This window comes from Ursus arctos, unplaced genomic scaffold (genome assembly GCF_023065955.2).
Source record: "Ursus arctos isolate Adak ecotype North America unplaced genomic scaffold, UrsArc2.0 scaffold_21, whole genome shotgun sequence".
Classification (NCBI taxonomy): Eukaryota; Metazoa; Chordata; class Mammalia; order Carnivora; family Ursidae; genus Ursus; species Ursus arctos.
Window position 1 is genome coordinate 5786237 of NW_026622886.1, and position 26402 is coordinate 5812638.

The 26402-nt window shown below is 38.9% G+C and overlaps 1 protein-coding gene across 32 annotated transcripts in view; it reads left to right on the plus strand.

Annotated features, from left to right (window-relative positions):
• Positions 1 to 26402, plus strand: part of RBFOX2 (RNA binding fox-1 homolog 2) — a 269661-nt gene that overhangs the window by 149121 nt on the left and 94138 nt on the right. For 2 of the 32 annotated variants that reach the window (XM_044384446.3, XM_048218051.2), the window contains exon 1: positions 16894 to 17478. The exons of 27 other annotated variants lie outside the window; for them this stretch is intronic. In XM_044384446.3, coding sequence (XP_044240381.1) covers positions 17434 to 17478 — 45 coding nt within the window. In that variant the 5' untranslated portion in view covers positions 16894 to 17433. Of the gene's footprint in view, positions 1 to 871; positions 973 to 16893; positions 17479 to 26402 lie in introns of those variants that run through there. 3 more of the 32 variants (XM_044384447.3, XM_048218052.2, XM_026499705.4) reach the window with 2 other exon arrangements.

The following is a 26402-nucleotide window of genomic DNA, read 5'->3' on the forward strand; positions in this document are numbered from 1 at the left end:
TTAAGAATGCATTAACTCTCTTGTCATCTACCTCTGCCGAGACTTAGCCAAAATTTAGTGAAGTTGGTGCCACAGGAAGTATTTGGAGGCTAAACGATGATTAATGTTGCTTAACATGTGCATGAAGAATGGATTAAATTCAAGGTAAAAATATGTGTAATAGAATCTGGATTTTAAAGAACTTAACCTTGTTTAATCTAGTACTTAAAAAAAAAAAGTGAAGGCAGTTGATACAGCCGATAGAGGAGATATGTTATTTAATGGACTGGATGGAAGATACTGGAACAACAGTGGCAACCCAGGCTTTGTCATACACTGTGACTCTGAACAAGTCATGTATCCTATTGTATAAAAGGATACATCATAAGAAGATACTGCTAGCAAACTAAATTGTACCATACTGAAAAATAACAAATACAGAATTGCTCTAGTCACATGTTCCCTACTAAAAGTATGTTTAGCAGTAAGTACAGGACAGGAAATCAAGATCACAGAGGCCAATGTGAAATTGGATGTTTCCATCTCTGGTAGCTTGTAGTTAAGGTGAAGATGGCAGGCTGGATCCAGGTGATGTATTTGGAGTGAGGGCCTAAATGTATAGACAGTCACGGCCGGAGTGGGCTTACTCACCCAGGGTTGAATAGGAACTAAAAGGTCCGGCGATATCGAAGATCCATGGGCCAGTCTAGAATCCGAGGATACTGGTGCTGAGGCAAATAGCTCAGGTGGTATTTTAGGGAGAGGACTCTTGGTCCCTGAACACTAGGGGTTCAAGTCCACTCTAGTAAAAAGGTTGAGGACACTTATTTATTCCTTTATCTAGTTTTCTTTTATTTCAGCAAATACATTGTGCACACCTGTGGGCCAAGCACTGTTGTGGGTGCTGGGAACATGGAGCAGGCTTGATTGGGATGCTGAGTCAATCCATTGCTTCATCACCGATCTAACGACTTTTACATGTTTTGGGTGAAGGTAGGAATAAATTCCTAAACTTGTTAGCCCAAAGCTTGACAGAGTTAAGTGAGACAGCCTGGTTGGACTGGAAGGGAAGGAGATAGCAAGTAGAGTTTTTACTTCTTGCTCTCCCAGGTGTTTTAGAACCTGGGTACTGATTTTCCTAGATTCTTTTGATTCAGGCGGTGAAAATAGCATACTTTTGGTCAGTTTCATAAGAAACGTGATTTTTGATGATCACTTTTTCCGGATCTCTTATGCATGTTATCTTAGTTTTAAAAGACGTTTTCAAAGTGTCTGTGATAGGTCCTTTCTCATGGTGGTTTCAAGTGGGAAGTAACAAGTACTATAGTATTAACCCCAGACTTTCTAGAAAGATTCTACAATTCAGTATTGGTCCTTAATTGAGTTGAACCAGAACTTCTGTTTTAATCATCCCTCCCTTCCTGTTTTAATGGTTCATATAAGTAAAGCAGTTTTTAAAAAGTGGTGTTTTATGCAGTGTTGGATATTATATTGATAAAATAATCACATCTAAATGTTATCTTTTGTTTTTGGCTAAGGTAATTGAAGGGAACTTACTCTGAAGATAATAAAAAAATGTTATCTCTGAAACTAATGATCAAATGGAGTTTATCACCTTATTTTTTTCTTCATAAAATAATTTTCAGAGAATGCTAGTGAAAAAAAGTCAATCAGACATATTAAGAGAGGAAACCTCTCTTAAGTTCTAATAGCTCTTATCAGAGCAGCAACCTTTAGTTAATATATTTAAGAAACATGAGCAATAAATACGAAGGCTATTGTGAGGAGGTATCTGCATACTGATTTTGTCCTACGATGTGGGCAGCTATGTGTCTAGTAAGCACAAAGAATACATTGGTAAAGGCCATAAAATGTTTTGGTAACTCTGTACATGATATAATAATCATAAACATTAGGCATAATTGTTTTGTTCTGGGTGACATCAAAATACAAAGCTGCTGGTAGATGTATTTAGAGTATTCTGGATTTCAGGGCCAACTAGTCTTTTTTTAAATTAAATTTTTTATTTTGAGATAATTATGGATTCACTACACATATTTTAAAGTGGCATTTGATGAGATTTTGGCAGACATAAACAACTGTGACATAGTCGAGGTAATGAATATATTCCTCGCACCCCAAAAGTTTTTTTTCTTATCATTTTGCCACATTTGCTTTACTATTCTCTAATTCTTTCCTGAGCCTTTGAGAATAAATTTTAAAAAAATGTGTGTGTGTATATACGTACATCTAGATCATGTTCCTTTAGTCCAAAATGCATATTTATTTTCTAAAAACATAACCACAGTACACTTAAAACAACCAGGACATTTCATATAGATACTGTTATCTCATATGCAGCCCACATCCCAGTTTGCTAATTGTCCCAGTAATGTCCTTTATAGCAACAGATAGACTTTCCTTTTCACTCAACTTCTGTTTTCAGATAATTGCAGATTTGCATGCCTGTATGTTGCAAGAAATTGAGTAGAGATATCCCATGGATATCATTGGTAACATCTTGCAAAACTATAGTACAGTATCACAACCAGGAAATTGACATTTATGCTGTCAAGATACAGAACACTTTTTTTTTTTTTTTTAAAGATTTTATTTATTTATGTGACAGAGAGACAGCCAGCGAGAGAGGGAACACAGCAGGGGGAGTGGGAGAGGAAGAAGCAGGCTCACAGCAGAGGAGCCCGATGTGGGACTCGATCCCGGCGTGCCGGGATCACGCCCTGAGCCGAAGGCAGACGCTTTAACGACTGCGCTACCCAGGCGCCCCAAGATACAGAACACTTTTATCACCACAAGGACCGTACATGTTGCCCGTTTATAGCCACAGGCATTGCCACCTGCCCTGCTTCTCCTTAACTCATTGCAACCACTGATTTGTTCTCCATTTCTGTAATTTTGTTATTTCAAGAATGTTTTATAAGTAAAATCATGTATCATATAAGCTTTTGAGATTACATTCTGAAACAGCTTTTTAGTTCCCTGGAGATTCATCTTGGTTCTTGCATAGATCAGTCCATCCTTTTTCTTGTTTCATAGTATTCTGTGGTTTGGATGTACCTTAGTTTGTTGAAACATTCCCATGTTGAAAGACATCTGGGTCGATTCCAGCTTTTGCCTGTAATGAATAAAGCCGCTGTAAACATTTGTGTATAGATGTTTGTGTGAACAGTCCTCGGGGGTAGATGCACAGGTGTGCTGTTGCCAGCAACGTGAGGGTAATTGCATACTTACTTTTTTAGGGAGCTGTTAAACTGTTTTCCAGTGGCTATACCATTTTGTGTTCCCACTGGCAATGTATGAGTTACTTAGTTTTTCTGCATTCTCAGCACTATTTGATGTTGTTATTTTTTCTTCCCTAGCCATACTGATACGTACGTAGCATTCCCTAATGGCTAATGATGTTAGACATCTTTATTTGTGCTGATTTACTATTTGTAGATCCTCTTTGGTGAAACTTCAGTGTCTTAACCAGGTTCTAATTGGATTGTTCCCATATTGTTGAGTTTTAAGAGTTCTTTCTGTATTCCACATTGTAGTCCCATGTCAGATGTGTGGTTTGCCAACATTTCTCTCACTCTGTAGCTTGTCTTTTCCTAGAACAAAAGTTTTTAATTTTGATGAAGTCTAATTTATCAATTTTTCCTTTTATGAATCATGTTTTTGGGGTCAAGTCAAAAAGAACTCTTTGCCCAGCCCTAGGTCCTGAAGATTTTCTTCTATGTTTTTTCCTAAAAGTTTGGTAAGTCTGTGGGGGTGAACATATGGGCTCCCTATTTTTCCTTCTCTGAGGTGGCTTGGGCCAGGGTATTGGAATGCCTGGTGATAGCCTGGGAAGAGTGCAAGTTTAGGCCCTCCACTAGGTCTTTACTGACGTGGGTGGGACTGAGGTTGGGTTTGGCTGGATTAGGGCAGTCTAAAAGTTTTCTGTCTGGCTGGGCTTCCCCTTTCCTTGTCCTTTGATTGCAGAGAGCAGGCTTTTGTTCGGGCCTTTTTGTCTGCGCCCATCGGCACTTCTAGGTTCTGCAGCTCCCAAGTCCAGGCTCCGCGAAGCAAAGAAAACCCAGGGAGCTCATCACCCTGTCCTGAGCTCCTGAGCCAGGTTGCTTTCTTCTTTCCACCTGTAAGAGTCTTTATATTTATTTAATATTTCAGATAGCTAGGGTTTTAAATTGGGAGAAATAGGGGAAAGTATATGTATTCCTTCTTTCTGGAAGCAGAAGTTGGTAGTTTGTTTTATGTTACTTGATAGTTTTTCTGTCAAAGAGAAATGTGTGTGTAAATTAATGTATAAATATTAATGTTCCAAGAGAATTAAATATTGTCACTTACTCCTAACCCACACGTTTGAGAAATCTTCCTTAAAATATGGCGTGAAATGGCGTGTCAGTCTGCAACATGCATGGTTCCAGCCGTGTCTCCTGGTGTACCCCAGTGAGGTCCGTCTTCAGCGCACTGGCTGCGGTTTGCTTGTTAATCGTTTCACATGTTGCTGCTTATTGTGTCAGCAATTTAAATCTGTTTTCCTGATTTGGCATTAGTCATGTCGTAGTTGCTGTTAAGCTAAAGAACTGTGCAGTTCCAGTCTTTTTTCTGAAATTCTTGGGCCAGATATTGCATCATAATTGGGAATATTTTGTAGTTTGGAAAGGAAAGACAGTACATATACTAGGGTGTATACACCCCTAGTTGGCTGTGGGCAACACCTTGTAATCACATTCATTCATATATTTTTACAGCTAAATGTTTTTTGTGTACCTACACCAATTATGGTGTTGTCCCATTTTATCACCAAATGAGCCTCTCTTCCATCAGCACAAAAAACGGGTGGGGAAATGGGTAAGAAAGAAATGTAGTTTTCCAAGCTTTTTGGACTTTGGAATTACACATAAGGGATTTTGGACCTGTGAAAATAGGGCAGTCAGCAAACCGAGCTGGAGTAAGGCCCCTATTTTTAGCCCTGAACTCCACACTGTTTCACTGCTGAGGTGGTGCTGTAGGCCCTGGAGTTGCCAGCTGTGATTGTTTCCATTGTGGAAACAAAAGCGGCTATTGGTTTAATCCTGTTATATGGTGTTGATCTTAAAAATCGTTGGATTCATATTAGGATTTGGGGTTTAATCCTGTAAGGATCAGACTAACTTTCATCTTATTTATCCTAAATCCCTCTTTAATCTTGTTAATTATGCCAGACCGCTTTCCCAAGGGTCAGGGTAAGTGTGTGTGTGTGTGTGTGTGAGTGTGTGTGTGTGTATGTATATAGTGCGTATTTATATAGTTGCTTTTCCAAAGGTATCTTTCTCTCTCTCTGAAAATGAAGACCACTTTTCTCACAAAGAGCCATAGAGCCACATGTACTTCTCCAGAGTAGCATTAGTATTGCAAGGATGACATCAGTTCTGTATTCTTATACCTAAGATTAAAGTAGTCTCTGCAGGGCCTCCAGAGAGGGAATCTAGTGCTCGTCTTGGATTTCCTGAGAAGGCATGTGGCACTCTGAAAGGGGAATGTCATTTGAGTTTAGAGGCTCTTAGTAAAAAAATACAGTTAAATTGGTTATAATTGAGATACCCCTCTCCTATACTAGAACAGAAAATCAGTTCTTACCATTTGACCTTCACATTGTAATTGTGCTGTGTGCCTTAGAGAAAGAAAATACATATTTCATCTTGGATCTCTTTGCTTCCACTTCACAGAACATAACTGCTTTGGACCTTGTGCTGTTTATTCCCTTCTTTCTCTTAAAGGATAATTGTCAATGACTGTCCTCTCCAAGCAATAAACACGATAGGTCCTAGCTAATCGTAAGACATTATTTTTTTTCTTTTCTTATTTCTACTTTTAGGGATGGGAAGTTTTGTAATTGGACCAAAAGTTTTACTGGTGGATTCAGGAACCAGTAAACCTATACCAAATGATCTCTCTTGAAGCCCCCACAGAATTACTCTTCTTCCTCTAGTTGTTGGGTGGTGGTTGCTCTCGTTTTTTTAACTATAATAATTGGAGCACCTGATGTAGATAGAGTCCTTCAGCCGCTAGAACGTGATGGGTTTATGTCATGGGGAAAAATAGGCTGGCCAACTCTGTTTTAATCTTTCTATGATTATTTCACTTGCAACAATTACTCAGAGATTCCTAAATATAAAAGGTAAAGCAAACCATGGTATCATGAATTAAAATTAAACTGGCCTTTAGAACTATTGATATTTTATATCAGCTATCTTTTATTTTTTCCAAATGAAGTAGGTACAGTCTTTAGGTGCATATATGGTTATGAATGTTTACTTTGCATATTCATTTTAAAGGAAATAAAGTATTTAAGGGAACTTAACTTATGTATTTATGTAAGGGAACTTTATTTAAATTACGGGAAATTTATTTAAGGGAACTTCTTTGCAAAAATGCAAGATGTCTTCATTACTGGCAGGGCTGTAATGCTGACATTGAGATTGTGGGAAATGGAAAGAAGTTGTTACCAGGATCTAATTATATAAATGGGAAAAATTTAGGGTAAAGAACTCACTTTCGGTGATGGAGTGATTGTGTGTGTGCATGCTTTGCCAGAAGTGAGGAGGGGCGACTTTGATTTCTAATCCGCTTTGGGGGAAGCTCCATATCAGGGCTGCACAGAAACATTCAGTGAAGCAGCTCCTTTATCATAAAGAGAATTTTAATTAAAAAATGTTCTTGCATCGTGAGCAGAGTAAGCGACAGCCGGCTATACTGGGCATTTATCTCCTTCAAACCACATTACCAGTAATTGCTGCATTAAATCAAAGTCAGAAGAGATTACAGGTCTGAATCGAGCAAGGGGCTCGTGCCAACCCAAGGATTCCCACACTGCTGCATTGCTGCTATCAGAGCCTTGTTCCAGTCCCCAGGAGGGATGAGAGTCAGGTGACGCCTGACAGTTCATCTGTAAGCACAAGTGTGGGGAACACAATCCAAGAAGGGAGGCAGTTACACCTTCAAGACCCCATGGCCTTGCCTTTTGCGTAGCTTTTCATTTTGAGCACCAGGGAGTGGTTTTTTATTGTTTTTCAGTACTGTTAGTTAAAAACAGGGAACATGTTACCTGCTTTGCACTTGAGGAGATGTGCTTTGGGATAAAAATCACTTGTACTTTCTCTGCTCCTTTACATATTCATATTGCCTTCCTGGTCAAGCATGGTCTTCTCACTTGACTGAGTAATTCGACAGAAACGCACTGCCTTACGCTGCACATGTGTGGGAGTTTCCTCTTCCTTCCTCCTTCCCCGCTACTGCCTTTCCTCCCTCTAACACAATTACATAGCTCTTCACATGCTTTCTGCTTCCTTTCGAGGCCACTTACCCCTCAGATATAGATCTGGCTTCATAAATCAGATAATTCTGAGTCTCCTTTGAACGCCCTTCCTAAATTATTGGAGATGATAATGATGACGATGGCAGTGACGGTAAGAGCAGCTCTAACTTAATACTCACTCGTTGAATGCCAGTCGTGCTCATATGCCGGCTGATGTAATCGTCATAGCAACCCTATGAGGTAGCCATGCCTATCATCGTCTTTTTTTCCAGATACAGGGCCTGAGGCAGAGCGATGTGAAATAACTTTCTCAGAGTTACACAGCTAGGAAGTGATGGTCTGGCTTCAGAACCCTGAGCTCTTAACCGCGCCCTGAGTGGCTTCTGCACACTATTGGGGCATTCTGCTAGGTATTAGGGGTGCCTTGAGGAATAAGACAGATTATGTAGTCCCTGCCCTCCTGGGGTGGGAGAGGCAGAAATTACACTCATGACAAGTTGAAAAGGACATGTGCTGGTGCTAAGAGGGTATGCAGCAGAGATCTAAACTAATCAAAAGTGCTTTTCAGAGAAACCTGCTTTTATACTTGTGCTTAAATCTCATACCCAATTTGCCGCCATACCCATCCTCTCCCTTTTTATAAGACTTCCTCTGTAATGTTGTAGGGCACACTGGTGACTTTCCTCAACTCCCTTTACTGATCCACCACCTCCCCAAAGAAAATAACTAGCCCTCCACAAACTCATTGCAGTTCGCAAGGCAGGAATGCATTTATGGCTTTAATAGCTCTACTGAAGTTTAATTGATACACAATAAATTGCACATATGTAAAGCTTATAATTTGGTAAGTTTTGACATATGTATACACCCGTGAAATCACCCCTACTACCTAGATAATGAAGATATTAATCATCTCTAAAAGTTCCCTCATGCCCCTTGTAATCCAGCTCCCCCTCCACATCTCCAAGCAACCACCGATACACTTTCTGTCAGCATGGATTAGTTTGCATTTTCTAGTGTTTTGTAAAAATGGAAGCGCAACAAATACTCTCTTTTTCCTGGTTTATTTCACCCAGCATAATTATTTTGAGATTCATCAATGTTACTGCATATTCCAATGGTTCATTCGTTTTTATTGCTTAATAATAGTCTATATTGGACATACCATAATGTGTTCATCATTTCTCTTCTGATGAACAGTTGGTTATTTTCAGTTTCAGACTTTGATATATAAAGCTGCTATGACTATTCCTGAACAAGCCTTTATATGAATATATGTTTTCATTTCTCTTGAATACTTAGAAGTGGAATGGATGGATCATATGGTAGGTATATGTTTAACTTTTTAAGAAATTGCTGAACTGTTTCCACATTGACTGTACCATTTGACACTTTTACCAGCAGTATTTGAGACTTTCTGATCCTCCATTGCCTTGCCAGCGTTCAGTATTGTCGATCCTTCAAATATGACTCATTCTAATAGGTATGTAATGGGATTGTTTGTGGTTTTAAGTTCTGAACGAATAATGGCATCGAGCATCTTTTCATATGCTTACTTGCGATCTCTATATCTTCTTTGGCCAGGTGTCCAAGTCTTTTGCCCATTTAAAAAAAATTGGATTACTTGTTTTCTTATGGTTGAGTTTGGACAGCTCCTATATATTTTGGATACAGGTCCTTTATCAGATACATGCCTGCAAATATTTTCTCTCAGTTGTGGCTTGTCTGTTTTCCTTACAGTATGTTTTGTAGACCAGAATATTTTAATGAAGTTCATTTTATTAGTTTGTTCTTTTACATGTGCCTTTGGTGTCATATCTTAGAAAGCTTTGCCTCATCCAAGGTCATGAAGGTTTTCTTCTAGGACTTTTATCATTTCATCTTTTACATTTTTAGTCTGGTCATTTTGATTAGATGTTGTATATGGTGTAAGGTGTGGATCTAGGTTCATTTTTATTGTGTGTGGCCATCCAGTTGTTCTGATACCATTTGCTGAAAAGATTGTTCTTTATCCATTGGATGGCTTTTGTATCTGGGGATCTACTTTTGCATTTCTGTTCTGTTCCACTGATGTATTTTTCTACCTTGATACCAATACACACTTATTAGGGATGTAAGTATTATGGGATCTAGTAGACTTCAGAAAAGTGATCTTGAACTATCTCAGACCTCGGTTATAGCATTTGATTCCAATATATGCCTAGAGAAAAGATACTCGTAAACTTTAAAATCTATTTTTGAACAATGGAATGAGATATATACTCTGGTAATGAGGTGGAAGACTTGATATTCCTAGCCTGTTAATTCTCCCCAGACTGATCTTTAGATTCATTGTAATCCCAGTCAGAATCCAAGCAAGATTTTTATAGAAGCTAACAAGCTAATTCTAAAATTCATATGGAAATGCCAAGGACATAGAAGCCAAAACAGTTTTGAAAAAGAAAAAGAGAGCTAACACAGCTTGATTTCAGGCTTCAGTGTTTAACATAGTATGATATTGGCATCAGTATGGAGGCGTATACCTCTTAATGTTAGGCAATGAGATTGTGTCAGTTAGGTTTTGCTGTATAACAAACTTACCCAAAATTTAATGGCTTAAAACAGTGTTAATCATTTACCTGTTCACGATTCTATGGGTCAGGAATCTGGGTGGTTCTTCTTGTCTGGACTGGCCAGGCCTGGGTGGTCTAGGATAACCTGACTTTCACATCTGGCAGTTGGCAAGCTGATTGGTCGTGAGAACACAACTGGAACAGCTCCTCTCTATTCCACTCCGTTGTCCATCCATTCTCACACTGTAGTCTCAGGGTTCCAGAGAGTAGCAAGGAGGGCAAGGCCCAGTGAACAAATACCTGCCAAGCCTCTGCTTGTATCACATTTGCTAACGGCCCAATGGTGAATGCAAGTCACAAGGAAGGCTAAGACTCATTTCAAGGGGCAGAGAAAAATTCCACCTTTTATTGGAGGGGCTCTGAAATAGTTTGGTGATTTTTGTAATCTGTCACAGAGAGGTATTATGGATGAGTTAAGATAAAAATTTCTGTGGAGGCTAAAAGGCTCTGTTATATAAGATGATGTATGTAGAATCATTTGTAGACATTTTCCCAGCAGTATTTGAATATTTATAGTTATTTTCTGCTTTAAAAGATATCTTTACCCTTACCCTTTATATACTATCTGTCTTTCTGGATTTACAGTGAATGTCTGTTGGCCTATTTTTTATGGATATATTTTACTTCTTAGTAACGATATGGAGTGAAAGAGTAATGAAAGACACTTCTAACAAAAATGCTAATTTCCTGGCCTCACCATTTGCATGCCTCGTCTTTCTCTCCAAATAGAATAATACATTTCAGCCATAGCATGGCTTATCCTGTTATTACCCATACTTCCTTTTGTACCATGTGTCATACAAAGGAGTCCTTCTGTACTTAACTGTGATTTGCTATTCTCTGGTAGGTATAATTTCAAGCTTTTCCATTGGTGTAGAAAATTCAACAATCCTCACAGTACCTTAGAACCAACAGAATTTTATATGAATATTTTTGAATAGGCTCTTGAGTTTTGTGCATATATTTAACTGCCTGCCTTTTTGTACGTACCCAAGGTATGGCTTTGCCTGTGCCACGCTGTTGTATGCATTTGGAATGCTGTTCCACTGCCTCCGAGCTCCCACCACCCACCCCAAACCCCCTGGAAAACGCTTAACGAGTTTTTCACAATTCATTTCAAGCATTGACTACTTGTGAAATATTCCTGGCTTCCGTCACTCTGGGAAGTTTGATGGTCACGGTGGTGCCAGCTGTGGCTTTTGTCCCAGGTCACAGTGATACATATGGCATTTGTCAAATGGTACTTTGGTGTTTATTGTTTTATGCTTTCTGTCCTCTGCCGTCAGCTCTTTGGGAGCTTTTTCTGTTCCTAGGACTTCATACCACGTTGGGGATGTCTCGGTTGAACGAATGAGTGCTGACTGAAGGAACAAACGCAAGGTGGTCTGTGCCTGGTAGTCAGTCATGTCACCCTGATTCATAGTTCAGGTGATTGCGGACTTTCCCTTCCACGTGGTGGTGAGCATGTGCTATGTGAAAGGTGTTGGCTTAATTCTTTGAAAGAAATACGGAGTCAAACAGACAAGTCCTGCCCTTAAGGAAATCATCTATTAGATGAAACAAGTATTGCTTAAAACATAGAAAGTGGTAAGTGCTGCTAGGCAGCTAAAGAGAAAGTACCATGAAGTTCAGACGAAGAGAAATTACTTCTGTCTGGAGGTAATCAGGAAGAGCTTCATAGAGCAGATAGCATTGAGGGTAGAACTTGAAGGAATCTGTTTAAAGGTTTGATCATTTTGAAATGGGTAAGAAAACAACATGACCAAAGGCACAGAGACAAAAAAAACAAGACAAGGTGACAGTCCACCTTGACCGAGGCATCAGTGGGTAGTTGAATATATCAGTAATTATTTTTGTACTTTATTGTCACTTGGAAGACAAGCAAGTATCCCAAGATAGAAAGTTTTGTTAAAATTTATATGCAGGTATCGTGTATCTTTTCCATGCTGATCAAGAATTTATTAACTTTGCTGCCATCCTTTTGCTGATATTGCGAAAATAGCTCTCTCACAAAACTTCTTTTGATCCCCTATTTGCTAAATTCAGTTATCTTTCCTAAATTCTCATTTCTAAAAAAACTTTTCTCTATTTCTGCTTGACATTGCTATATACTCAACTGTGGTATCCATGTATAAAATACTTTCCCTAGTGTAAGGGACACAAGATAGAAGAATAGTAACAGATGTCCTCTGTGTCCTGGCTTTTGTGAATAGTACATGATCCTGCTTAATCTTTTTTATCCTTTGTTGCTATTTCTGCCTTCTAGAAGTAAGTATTCCTTAAGGTTCTATTTTCAGCCCTTTGCCTTGTAGCCACTGTTTTTTCTCCATCTCTCTTCTCTTTCTCTCTCTCTGTTTCTGCCCTTCTTCCTTTCTTTTCTCTGTCTGTCTTCTCTGTCTTTTCTTTTTTGAAGTACGTGGTGGTTGTTCAATAAATATTGTGGACTAAGTCAATGTGGTTGATACAATCAACCACATTCTGCCCTTGGCTGTTCCTCCCATACTCCTGTTGGCTCTTCATTTCTAACCCTGACCTCTCTTCTGAGGCTGCCGCCTATACCTCTCAGTACTTGTTAGACATTTCCTATTGGATGTCCCGCCATAACTTCAAACCAGTTTATGCTTCTGATTTCCCTATTTGATCAGTGTGATACTTATTTGGCCAATCAACTAGACTTAGAACTGTAGGATTACATTTAATTACCCTTTCTCTTATACCCTGTATCTGAACAGTCTGCAGTTCCTTGGATGCTGCCTTTGTAACGTCTCCTGCATCTATACCTTCGTTATTCCTACTGCTAACATGTGGTTTTGCGTTAATAATCTGTAGACTGTTGTAATTCTAGCCTCTGATTGGCCTCCCTGCCTTCAGGCTATTCCCCTTTCCTGTGGCCACCAGAGCCATTTTCACAAAATGGTAATTTTGTAACATGCTTTCCTTCTCAAACTGTCTTTGGAGATAAGGTCTGAAATACATAGCTTGATGTCCTAGGCTCTCCACAGTGATTTCAGCCTACTTTTCTTAGCATTTGCCACTGTTCACCTGCAGTCATCTAGACTGGTCACACTGATCCATAAGTAAGTCTTGCATATTTCTAACTACGTTATTTTGCCTACATATATGTCTGTCTTTCTCTCATCCCCACCATCCTCATCTGTCTGTCTCAAGCCCTTTTTTTGAACTTCTGTGTTATGCCTGTACACAGCAATCTTTGGAATCGTCTAACATTATTGTCGGTAAAGCTGATTTTAAACCTTAGAGCAGAGATCTTTGCAATCCATGCTAAAACATTGTACTGTGAGGCCTAACTAGTATCTTTGGAAACTCACGGTAGGATTGTGGCATAGTCAGAAGGGAAGGAAAAGGAGAGAAGAAAAAAAGAATGAGAAAGTAGTAAAGAGAAGAATCTCAAATATTTTCTGGCATTCCAGTACCTGGTAAGTCTTGAAATGCCTCGGTTGTAGATGGTACAGATTACATTGCAGTGTCACCCATCATGTCCTATAGCGTGGGGCTGATATGGTAGATTGTCTGCTTCATCCTTAGCAAAACTTAAATCTCATAAATCTTAAGGTAGTTTCTATATATCTCACTCTTAAATATCACTAGGTCTGTTTCTCTCTGATATCATTACATTCTACCTAACAGACGTCATAGGTATGCCAGCTGTTGAGATTTGTAGTCGTGTGTCTGTACTAAAGAGATGCATAGAAATATATATAAAAGGCCATTTTCTGTATTTATGTTTAAAATTGATCAGTACACAAAGACTTTCTTTTTTAAAGATTTTATTTATTTATTTGACAAAGAGAGAGGGGCAGCAAGAAAGGGAACACAAGCAGGGGGAGTAGGAGAGGGAGAAGCAGGCTTCCCGCTGAGCAGAGAGCCCGATGCGGGGCTTGATCCCAGGACCCTGGGATCATGACCTGAGCCTAAGGCAGACACTTAATGACTGAGCCACCCAGACGTCCCTACTACAAAGACTTTAATACTATAAAGTGCGTATTTTTTCAAATGGCATAAGTATTTTTCAGAATTTTAGTTTGACTAAGTTATTGGTCTTAAATTATAACTTAAAATTTTTTTTTACAAGAGATAAGTCAAAAGGCAAGAAGCAGTTATAATTCAAATTCAAATATTGAATTACTTTGCCATTTTTCTGAGGGGCTAATTATTTAAACTAGACCTGGGCACAGTTTTGGCAGAATCTAGGTAAGACATGATTAAGATTGTTTGTCACCTCTATCCTCCAGAGGGTTTATAGTAAGGCCATCAGGTAAAGTAAAGCAAATGTGATAATACAGAAGAGACTGAGAAAGTATTGCTAATTTTTAAAGTACTTATACTCAAAGGAAAATCTGTCTTAATTCCCTTAAACTTATAAATAAAAAGATAAATTATAGATCTACCAAAGGCTAATTTAAATGTATTTAAACATATTAGAAGTTTATCTCTAAAGTAATAAATGGAAACCAACTACCTCCCCACCATCCCACCCCCAGAGGCGTAGGTTTTGTCTTAGGCCTATAATATATGTGTGTGTATAAATATAATACATATTATGTATAATTCATAGTATATATGTGGCATCTGTGGTATGTCAGTAGTTATATGTATATGTATGTGTGTGTACGCATAACTGCATAACATATATAAGACATGAAGCTCAGAAATTACATGATTTACTGATCGACATACAGTTATATATGTACATTTAAAAATATGGAATTATACTGTACACGTTACTCATATTATTATTCAGTAATATAATTTTTTCACTTAATAAACTGTCAGTCACATCTTTTCACCTTGTATGTATAGATCTATCCTCAAGAAGAATTTAAATCTCTAGAAGTTAACTAGGCCCTAAGTAACATATATGGAGCCCATTTTCAAGTTTAAATTGTATCAGCTGTTCTAGAATTTGAATTCTAGTGTGTCATCTTAAATACAATCCCATCTGAGAACTTCATCTTCTGTAATTAATTCACCAAATACTGAACGGAGTTAACTCATGAAGTTTGTCAACCATAGTTCATTATCATAGCCCTCTATGGTTTTTAAGAAGTGTCCTTGTTTCCCAGTCTTCATATCGAGAGCAGTCTTGATACCAATCATATCAAGAATGTAATAGTGATTTTGGATGTTAGTTTACAAGTGTCTATGTGACCACTACTGCTGTATATGAAATGAAGTAGAGTGGAGGGGCGCCTGGGTGGCTCAGTCGTTAAGCGTCTACCTTCGGCTCAGGGCGTGATCCCTGCATTCTGGGATCGAGTCCCACATCAGGCTCCTCCGCTGGAAGCCTGCTTCTTCCTCTCCCACTCCCCCTGCCTGTGTTCCCTCTCTCGCTGGCTGTCTCTATCTCTGTCGAATAAATAAATAAAATCTTTAAAAAAAAAAAATGAAGTAGAGTGGAGGTGGAAGGGCATGGTGTACAGGGAAGAAGGGTTGGAGAATGATTTGATTTGATTAGATGTAGAAACTTAGTTTAAGATTTTAATACAGAAAGATTACCTTTGCTATTTCTTAATTACCATTTTAATAGCTGTATAGGGGACAGTCAGAATGTATATTATAGGCCCTTAATGTGTGACAAGTCAGATCAAAAATGTTGTGAGGTTCAGATAATCTCTGTTAAGAATAGACAAAGCCAGAGTCTCATAGTTGTGGTGGTGAGAAAGTGGTACAATGGAAGTGTTCATTAAGAGCAGGTTTGAAAAATGTCATTCCTTCTATGAGAAGTTGCTCACAGTGTTTAATCTTGTGCTGTAGCATCCTATTGGCTTTTGGTTTTACCCGTGTGCTTATCTGTTTCCCCCAAAACTGTGAAGTCCTTGACAAGATGACCGTGTCTGTTCATATCTCCAGTTCTTAAGCACAGTACCTAGTGTGTAATAGATGTTTAGTAAATTCTTAAAATTGTACTGAATGAATGCATTATTGTCTCTCATACATAATACAGGGGCTCAGTATACCAGCAATCCAAAGATAATCTAGTACCTTATAATGGTCCTCCTCATCTCTTAGAACCGATCTGAGGTAAATGTTTAACCAAGAGAACTGTCTTGCCATTTTGACTCTTAAAAAACAATTTCTTCTGAACAATCCTAAAATAAAATGCAATGACCATAAAAGGAGAAAAATTGCACTGGGGGCGGGGGGCACAGTAGCACATGAACTCTCACAGATGCCTCACAGTTGCATTTAATCCCGGTGGTTTAGTCTTACTGAAACATGTTATATTACTGGCTCTCCAAGATTAGAGAGATCATAGCCCCTGAAACTAATTTAGAATTATTTATCATTTCGAACTTTTGCATGCTTGCCCCAAGTAGGGGATTTCTTGGGTGCAATAGTTACAAATAGTGTATATCTTACTAAGCATTTACTTTCTGCTCACTGTATGTCCTGTTTTCTAAGAATTACTTCAGGTCTCTGGTTTTAGATGTGCTGTTTAGACTTTGAAAGCTAACCTGCCATGCTTTATCAGACTGACTTAACACCTGTCCATGTTTGTTACTGCTTTTAATATCTGTTATAGAAATATGTGTGCACATGTGTGTTTGTATATAATGGTAGGGTGAGTATAGCAGCTTCCTAAAAGAGGAAAAGCAACTGGCTTTTCTGAAAAGACCTTTCCACCCCCACCTTTTTGCTGGCAGCCGGAGTTAATCCTCACATGTTTGACTAGAACAGCTGAGAGAGTGTCTTGCATATCTGAAGGTCTCCAGTGGACTCATGTTGCCTCAGAGTTGGGGCCACCTTCCTCTTTTCTAGTGCTGATCCTGCCAGCTGTCCCAGCCTCTGTTAAAGCACAGTGAAGGAGGTGTTAAATGATACACAAACATACACTGTCATGAAAGGGATCCCTTTACTACACGTAGCAGCGTGACTTTTTTCTCCCATTCCTTTCCACGACAGAGGGGTTTTATACTGTTAATCCTAGCACCTGTCTCTGCCAGAGACAGTTAGAAGGGGGGGGGGTGCACGCGCGTGCGCACCATCCTGCCCAAGAAGGAATAGAGAAATAATACCAGTCCCATCTGCCTTTCCATGTCCTGGATTGGGAGTGTGCCTCTGACGCACTTAAAGCCTGGAACATATATATCATTTTGGATCCTGGATACCTTGTGCTTCCCACCATTTTTGTTTGGCACTTTAAGGAGCCCGTGTTCTTTTCCCTGGCTGTCATTCTCTGCCTCTTGAGTTTCTGGTGGAGTTGTCAGTTTAAAACCAACAGTAATAGCAGGTCTCTAGTATAGTTTTTAGTCTGTAACTAGTAACTCAGTTGGAGCTTTTTGCTTTTTTCCTGAATATTTCTTCTGGGTTGTGTGGAATCTTAACTGGGGTGGAAGCCTGGGCTGAACCAAGCTCCGGCTTCATCATCTGAGCCAGCATACCTATCTGCGTAGACTGGGAGTCGGCCAAAGATTTTTTGGTACCTAGTGCCTTTGGATAGGACAGCCAGAGCAAGCAAGGCAAAAGTGTAGGCACTTTTGGTACGCTCTTCATACGAAGATTTTTTCCCCCTTTGCTATGTATGGTGTATATTGTATGGATTATCAATATCCTGTTGTCCAGGTAAGCTAAGGGCTATAACTTGGTGTGGTTTTTTGTTCTTGTTTTATTTTGTTTTTGTGCATTCTTTTTTTTTTTTTTTTAAGGTGCTGTTTGATTGATGTGAAGGTTTTGTGGTGGGATGAGTGCTTATAAGCATCCTGTCTTTTGACCTGGTACCATTCAGGGCATAGATTTCTCAGTATTTTGCTGATTTGCTGTAGCAGGAGGCTTGAGTTTTATAGTATTGAGGGCTGGGCAGGAGAGGTTGCTTTCAACTCTAGACGTTCTGACACTTCAGAGAGATTCCTGTGTGTGTGTGTTAAACAGTGGGCTTGGCATTATAAATGTAACATAACTAAGTCACTGTCTTATAGTAAACTTGAGGCTTCATTCTGAGTAGATGAGAAGAACAGATGGCGGTTTCCAAATATTGCTGAATTTTTCAGAAAGGTAATGTACGGTAGAGGGCACTCTCTCCACACTTAATATTTTAGACTCTTTCGCAATGAGATAAGCAGTACCTTAGTTATGAACTTATTGAAATCTAGAATCAGAAAATTTTAAGTCATCAAATATATTTCTGGGTATCTATTTGCCTTTAAATTAGTAGCAGTATAGTGAGTAAAGTTGAAGAATCCTGGATTCTGATTCAAGCTGTAGTATTAACCGCCTCCATGATATGCTCAAATGGCTTCATTTTATTTGACTTCACTATCCCTGTATATAAATGAAGGGATTGGACCAAGTGATCCTTCATATGCCATGATTCTTTGAAATATTAATTGATTGTGCTGAAAACCTAGAATAGGAAAATAGGAACAGTTAATACAGTTAATTCTGAATTACAGATCCTAGTTGTTTCCTCAGTTTATTTTGGTTTATTTGTGTTTTCATGGCACTTAATTATTATTTTTTTTTCTTTCAAATGGCCATTTCTCTAATAGTTAGCTCCTAAGTTGTAGGCTGGACAGAAATGCATAGGGTTAAAGGAAGTGACAAACTAACGAGTACATCCTATTAGGTATTTTGGGCCCAAAGTCTAAACCAGGCTATTTTTAATTGGACCTGGACCTATTGGGTAAGCTCTCCAGAGTAAACTCACAGCTCTCATTCAGGTCTTCTGCTACCATTGTTGAAGTCAGATGGGAGGGGCTTTGGGGATGTGGTTATGTTTCTTCAACTGTGTTCTAATACATTGGTTTATACTATGTGGTTTACTTCTATTCTATTATATATACGTGTTTCCGTTATTTTGAGTTATTCAGATGACGAGTATATTACATTTGCCATAATGAAATTTTGATATATTTGTGGGTCTTAACTACCTGTGGACTCAGTCTCTACTGGCATAAAACAATAGACGGGTCTGCGTAACAGTTTAAGGCTGGAAGTGTCAGGAGACGACATTAGAAGCAGAGCTTCTTAAAAAGTAAATATTGATTTGCTTTTGAAGAGAAATATCTGTGAACAGTTTTCTCTGAGCCCCAGCTAGCAAAGTAAGGGACATGTCGTAGCAGTCATATAAGTCAAATTGTCTGAGAAAAAAACTGGAAAAGCAAAAGTGTTTCCAAAGATTGAAGTATCAGATAGATAGATAGATAGATAGATAGATAGATATAAATTTTGACGTGTAAAAGAAATTTTGAGGTGAAAATTGGCCACCCGCCTAACGAAGCAAAGGTTGTGGGGTGGATTAAAGAATTTATGACACGAGGGGCGCCTGGGTGGCTCAGTAGGTTTAGTGTCTGACTCTTGGTTTCGGCTCAGGTCCTGATCTCATGGGTTGTGAGATCAAGCCCTGTGTGAGAGCAAACCCTGGGTTCCACACTCAGTGGGAGTCTGCTTGAATATTTTCTCCCTCTGCCCCTTCCCCCACTCACATTCATGCTCTCTGTCACTCTCTCAAATAAATAAGTAGAATCTTTTTTAAAAAGAAATTATGACATGTTTGCTAAAGTCTTTTGCAGTAAAATTTTATTCATTTATAATAAAATGAATTTGCCACCCCAAATCTTTTTGGTCATTAATATTTAGTATTGATAAATGTCATGCTCAGTATTTGAAACACTTTTCCTGGCCTTGCTCGATTTAGTAGATTTATCCTATCTGAAATTAGGGTAATTTAGAAATGTAGGTAATAGGATGTTAAAATTTAAGAGTACACTTTCCGTTCCACCGCATCAGGGAAATTAATGGGATTGAAAAAACAATTTAGAATTGAAGGATCCAAAAGTATTTTACAACCTTATTTATTAATTCAGTTAGGGTAATAGTTTTCTTTCAGTGCATTTATAAATAGGTAATAGATGGTTGCTTGCTACCTAAACTTTTATTCTCAGCTATGGTTACAAAATTTCCTTACTAGTTTCTGTTACATTCTTATACTTTGGTAGATTAAAGCTCCTCACTGGATAACATGCGGTTCTGTACCAATGTGTTATGCCATTAGAAATTATGGAGGATATGGCTGAACAGTATTTTTTAAAAATTGAAGATTTTGCACCCTTTTTTAAAATTTCTCCTCAACGTAAGGCAATGAAGTATTTTCAGAACTTGATCATTCATTGCTCTTGTTTGTAATAAAATCATGCATGTCTTAAGAGTGTGCAATTGAAACTGGTTGTTTTATACTAAATCTGGACCAAATCAGATTAAAATACAAGCAGAGTAAGTAGATAGGGGCTTGCTAGAAATGATTTAAAGGACAATGACTATAGTCTCCCTGCCCAGAAAAAAAATCTATTCATTGAGAAACTATTCCTGAAATTATTCTTTTGAATTAAACATTACTGCCTCTGAATGGTTAAAATATAACTTGTTAGGGTGTCTTCTGTCAAAACCAAAAACCAAAAAAAACCCCAGAAAACAAGTGTTGATGAGGATGTGGTGAAATTGGAATCCTTGTGCACTGTTGATGAGCATATAAAATGGTGCAGCTGCTGTGGAAAACAGTGTGGTGGCTCCTCAAAAAATTAAAAATAGAACTACCATCTGGCCCAGCAATTCCACTTCTGGGTATACACCGAAAATAATTGAAAGCTGGGTCTCAAAGAGACATTTGTACACCCATGTTCACAGCAGCATTATTCACAGTAGCCAGAAGGTGGAAGCAGCAATCCAAGTGTCCATCAGTGGATGAATGAAAGGATAACTGAAATATGGCATATATGCATAATGGAATACTACTCGTCTTAAAGACTTATTTAGTTATTGGAGAGAGAGAGAGAGAATGAGTGGGGGGGAAGGGCAGAGGGGAGAGGGAGAGAGAGAATCTCAAAGAGACTCCCTGCCAAGCAGGGAGCCAACACGGGGCTCGATCTCATGACCCTGAGATCGTAACCTGAACCAAAATCCTGAGTTGGAAGCTCAACCTACTGAGCCACCCAGGCGCCCCTACTCAGTCTTAAAAAAAGGGAAATTCTGACAGAAACTACAACATGGATGAACCGTGTTCACTGAATACTCAGTGAAATAAGCCAGTCACAAAGAGACAAATACCATATGATGACACTTCTGTGAGGTACCGAGGGTCATCAAATTCATAGAGAAAGTAGAGTGGTAGTTGCCAGGGGCTCCTGAGGACCACGAGAATGGAGAGTTACTGTTCGGTGGGTACAGAGTTTCAGTTTTGAAAAATGAAGAGCGTTCTGGTGATGGATGGTGGCAGTGGTAGCACATTATGAATATATATGATATTACTGAACTGTATTCAGTTGACCCTTGAACAACACAGGTTTGAACTGTTTGGGTCCACTTCTATGTGGAGCTTTTACAGTACAGTATTGTACTCTCTTACAATGTTCTTAATAATGTTTTTTTTCCGGGGCGCCTGGGTGGCACAGCGGTTAAGCGTCTGCCTTCGGCTCAGGGCGTGATCCCGGCGTTATGGGATCAAGCCCCACATCAGGCTCTTCTGCGATGAGCCTGCTTCTTCCTCTCCCACTCCCCCTGCTTGTGTTCCTTCTCTCGCTGGCTGTCTCTATCTCTGTCGAATAAATAAAATCTTTAAAAAACAAAAGAAAAATGTTTTTTTCCCCTCTAGCTTGTGGTAAGAATACAGTGTATAATACATACTACCTATAAAATATGTGTTCAGTGACTGTTTATGTTATCAGTAAGTCTTCCAGTCAGTAGTAAGCTATTAGTAGTTAAGTTTTGGGGGAGTCAAAAAATATACATGGATTTTTGACCACCTTGGGGGTCAGGGCCCCTAACCCCTGTGTTGTTCAAGGGTCAGCTGTACTTGACAACGGCTAAGAGAGTAAGTTTTATGTGATGTGTGTTTTGCCACAACAAAAAATATTGAGGGGAAAATGTAACTGTTGTTGCAAGTTATGGGTTTGTCTGTTCTCACAGTTTTTCCTGAGGCAGTTTTACTTAACCTGTCCCCCACTGAACACATTGGCACTGATGATCATTTCGAGGTGAATAGGCAGTTGGAGGAAGAAGTGAGGTCTTATATCATAGGGGGTGTAGCTAAGCGTCTGTATTTGAGAATTTAGGACCGCCAAGTACAGCCTAAGGGTATGAGGCATCTGGAAGATTGGGAGAAAGAAAGTTGCCTGCCTGAAAGATCCATTTGCCTGGCGTGTGCTCAGGGCTGCAGAATGCTGTGGACTGAATTAGCCCATAGACTCTCCACTTCTTTGTGGGAAGGCGACCTTGAGGTAGAGGGATATGTGTATTCTTCCATTTTTCATTTTGAGGGGTTTTTTTGAGTACCTACTGTGTGCCAGATGCTGTGCCACGCACAGGGATTTGGAGGTGAAGAAGGCAGGAGAGTCTCCAATAATTTATTTAGTAATGGAGACAGCATATTTTAGTGTTGAAGAAACGACACACTGATGTTTTCATTGGTTCATCAGGTATTATTGTCTCTGTAATCTGATGGATAAATTTGTTTACATCCCATCCCTTTTGATATTTATCTAATATTTCCTTAATCTCACAGAATACAGAGAGCGTACACATAATTTCAATTGTATGTATGACTCTAGTTGTCTAGACTTTGGGGTATTTTAAAGATATAAGGGTATGTTACCCAAATCTAGATGTGATAATTTCTGAAGTACTGATTTCTAATTTCTCTGGTCTCACCTGTATCTCAGAGTATGTTATTTGGGGTCTTGTTCTAAAGGTTTGATTTTCAGGGACAAGAAATAAATGTGAGGGTTATGGGTTTTATGAACATATAAGGTCTAAAGCAGTCTTTTCAAATGCTGCTCTCACCTTTTTTTTTTTTTTCAAGAATGGTTTCTATAAAACTAAACCCTGCCTAAAGTAGAGAAAAGAAGCGAAATAATAGAGTTAGCCATAATTTGGCTTTATTTATACTAAAGGGGATGTGGGGGCAAAGGATATTAACGTGGCATTGTGTCAGATGCTTCTGGGAAGGTATTTAATATCTAATAGGTGTAAATTGTTATTTACACTTAGGGTTATTGTGTGGGGGCGTGCTGTGAAAAGCTTTTATACTAACAAGTTTTTATTATTGCAGGAAATGCTGTCCCTTTAATGTTGCTTTTCACTTGGGTGTCAGAGGCAGCCTGGGAAAGTATGAGCAAAACCTGCCTTCCAGCCAGGGACTGTTGGATCTGCTTTTATAGCATTGCTGGTGCGTGGGTGGAAGGTACGGAAGTTGAGTCACATCTAATGTAAAATTGTGACGAGCAAGAGCACCTGAAGTTGTGTGTTTTTTTAAAAATTAGTATTATTTTGTGTAGAATCTGAACCATCCTAATCAAGTTGAAAATAAGGCCTTTCTCCCACTCTTTCTGTACATCTTCCTTTCAGCCTCAAAGTTTTAAGATACTGAAGTAAATTTATAAATTTGAACATATTTCCAAGTTTCCTTTTGGAAGAAAACGCTTTTATAATGTTTTGATAGCCACATGGATGCTCTTCATTCTTAGGTAGCCATATATGTAAAATAAATGGATAGAGATGGAAATCAAGGCATTGGAGCTTGATTTCAGCAAACATTTCTTCATCTACTGTGTATTCCGGCACTGAACTAGGAACTGGGGATATGGTATGAAGCACAGAATTCCTACCCTCAGATTGCTCATCATCAAGTCATAGTTATGCAGAAACAATAACCCCAACAGTTATGAACCATGGGCTAGGCACTAAGACAAAAGGGACACCTAACCCAGATGTGGGAGCAGATAGGCTCAGGAAAGGCTCTAGGGCAGGGGATCCCTGAAGTGAGCTTTGAAGGGTGACTTTGCCAGTTAGCCAGATAGAAGGCCCTGTTCAAGGGAGTAACAACATGAAACAGGAAAGAACAGAAACCTGGTATTGATGAGGAACGTGGTTCAGGGTGCTGGGAGCAGAGAAGAGCGGTGGGCAGCAGGAGGGGAAGCAGGGACTCTGACCCGGTATAGTGAGGCTAGTTTATGTGGTAGGCACCTGCTTAAGAGTTAGGACTGTCCGCCCCTTTTAGGCTGTGGGGAATAGGTGAGGATTTTATAAGGAAAATGACATGGTGGGATTTACACTTAGAAGGAGGTCCCCAGCAGTGATGAGCAGCTCGGATAGCAAGAGTGGTAGACTGGAGGCAAAGGAACAAGTAGGAGGCTAGATGCAAAATAATATGGTCACAACTGGGTTTGTGGTATTGGGATGGAAAGAAAGGACAGATTTCACAAAAATCAAAAGGGCTTGCTTCTGGTTTGGTGTGGTGTTGAGTGAGAAGGAGGATCTTGGAAAGATCCCAGACATTCCATCCCAGAAAATGTCCTGGAATGAGTTGCTCCTTGGTGCACTACTGGGCACATTCAGCCACTCGGGGACTCCAGTTGTTTTGCTGGGTCAGAGCCAGGCTGTTCAATTGCTCTTCTCTCTCTTGGGCACCAGGGAGCAAATTGTCCTCTATAATGCCAGCCTTGAAAGTCAGGGACACACTTCAGAATATCCTTGAGTTTGTCCAGTGCTCATTATGATCCTGTTATTCGGTGAGTTTATGAAAATCATTGTAATATTTATTTTGACATTAGCTCATACTAACTCTTTCTTGTGGTAATGACTCTTGTAAGCTTATTATTTGCAGTGTAAAATGTTGGTACTGCATGTGCAAAGGAGGCATGACTACCAGGCCAAAGGAAACTTGTGTCCCGGCCCTAGTCCTGGGCTTTTTGCATGTAGGGATTCCTCATCTGCCTCTTTATTTAAAAAAAAATAAAAAATTGGGGGCCTTGTTGTCTGTCTTTATGTATGGAGGCTGCAGTCACACAAGATAACCACGGCTTTCATAACGGTAGGGTGTGTGTGTGTGTGTGTGTGTGTGTGTGTGTGTGTGTGTGTGAGAGAGAGAGAGAGAGAGAGAGAGAGAGAGAGAGAGGAATGGGGAGTGAGGAGTCTGTCTTGCTCAAGGTTTTTTGCACCTACCACTGTATGGACTAGTGGATTCAGAGAATAGTATACAGTGATTCTCAGGTTTATTTCTTATATTAGAACTGAAAACATAAATAATTGTCCTATAAATGTGATTTAGATTTTTTGAGAAATACACTGAGTTGTCTTTGCTTCCAGTGAAACTCACCTCCCTCTTTTATGCTTACTCTGTATTTTTTAAAAATTTGACTGTATTTTATCTCCTTATTGGCTTTTCAGTTGCAAATTCAGAAAATACAGTATGTCCTATCTTCCAGATCATTTTTAAAAATGTTAAATAGAACAAACCTAGTACTGATCTATTCCTTTTCTCATAGTGGTATTTTTTTCCCCTAATGTTTAAAGATCCCTTTCTTCGGTACATATTTCTTTACGCATTGTGGAGTATACTGAAAGTGTGCAGATATCTGTACAATGCCCAGAATAGTGCCTGACTTACTGTAGGTGTTCAGTAAGTAGCTATGGTTGTGCCAGTTCTGCGGGTTCTCCAGATCGGTAGTTTCTGTGTTCTTTTTAGAATTGTTAAAATGATTATTAATTTGGGTAGGAGCACAATGATGTTATATTGGCAATGTGCCAGCCCACATTATTATACAGGACCTTTAAAAAGGCTGGTTATGCATTTCGCCAAACAAATCCTCATAGAGATAGCAAAACATGGTGTATTCTCAGTGTGATTTGTGATTTTATTTTACTTTTTTATTTGTGATTTCAAATTTTGATTTCTTTAGTGTTTATCTTAAAAATAGGAAGCTTAATTTTAGAATTAATCTCTTTGCCTTTGGGTAATCTGTTAGAGATTGTAACAATAAAAATATAACAAATATAAATAAAATCCTTTAGAATAAAATCTCATTTATTCAAATACTAAAAAAAATAGGAAATCTTTACTTTTATGAGGTAAATGATAAAAACTATAAACTCATCATCTACACAGATTATTTTATTTGAAAATTTAATAATTTAAAGTAGGGAGATTATGGAATTTATATTTGGAAGTTAAAGACTTTAACAAGATCATTTGTAAAGGGCAGAATCAGGACTTAGACCAGGACTTCTAGATTGAATCACCCCTTTATGCTTTTTTCATTATGTCATTTTAATACGAGAATGTTAAAGAAACACTTACGTTCAGTAAACGTTCTCGCGAATCTTTTATATCTATAGCACTTTGTAGTAACAATTACTGTTTACAGTAATGTCACAGGTGCCCAGTGTGTATATAGGAAAGGGTTGATGATTTTCAGGAGAGACTGAAATCCAGAAGGCCGGGAGAACACAAAGGGCGGCTTCTGTTAACCAGAATTTATAATGAAACTGGAAGCCTTCAGCAGTCAAATCTGTATGCACTTTTGTATACACCTTCAGTATCTTAAGAAGTCGTGTTTATAGACACCTTTTCCAGAATCCCCAGGTTTTTTACAGTAGAAAAAATAAGCACTTAGGTTACCTTCCTCCTCTCTTTTCATCCTTTGCAGTCATTAGACCGATTTAGGACAGGCAGGTTCTTGCCCATTCTCATTCCTTGAAAACCCTCCTATAAGTGGTCA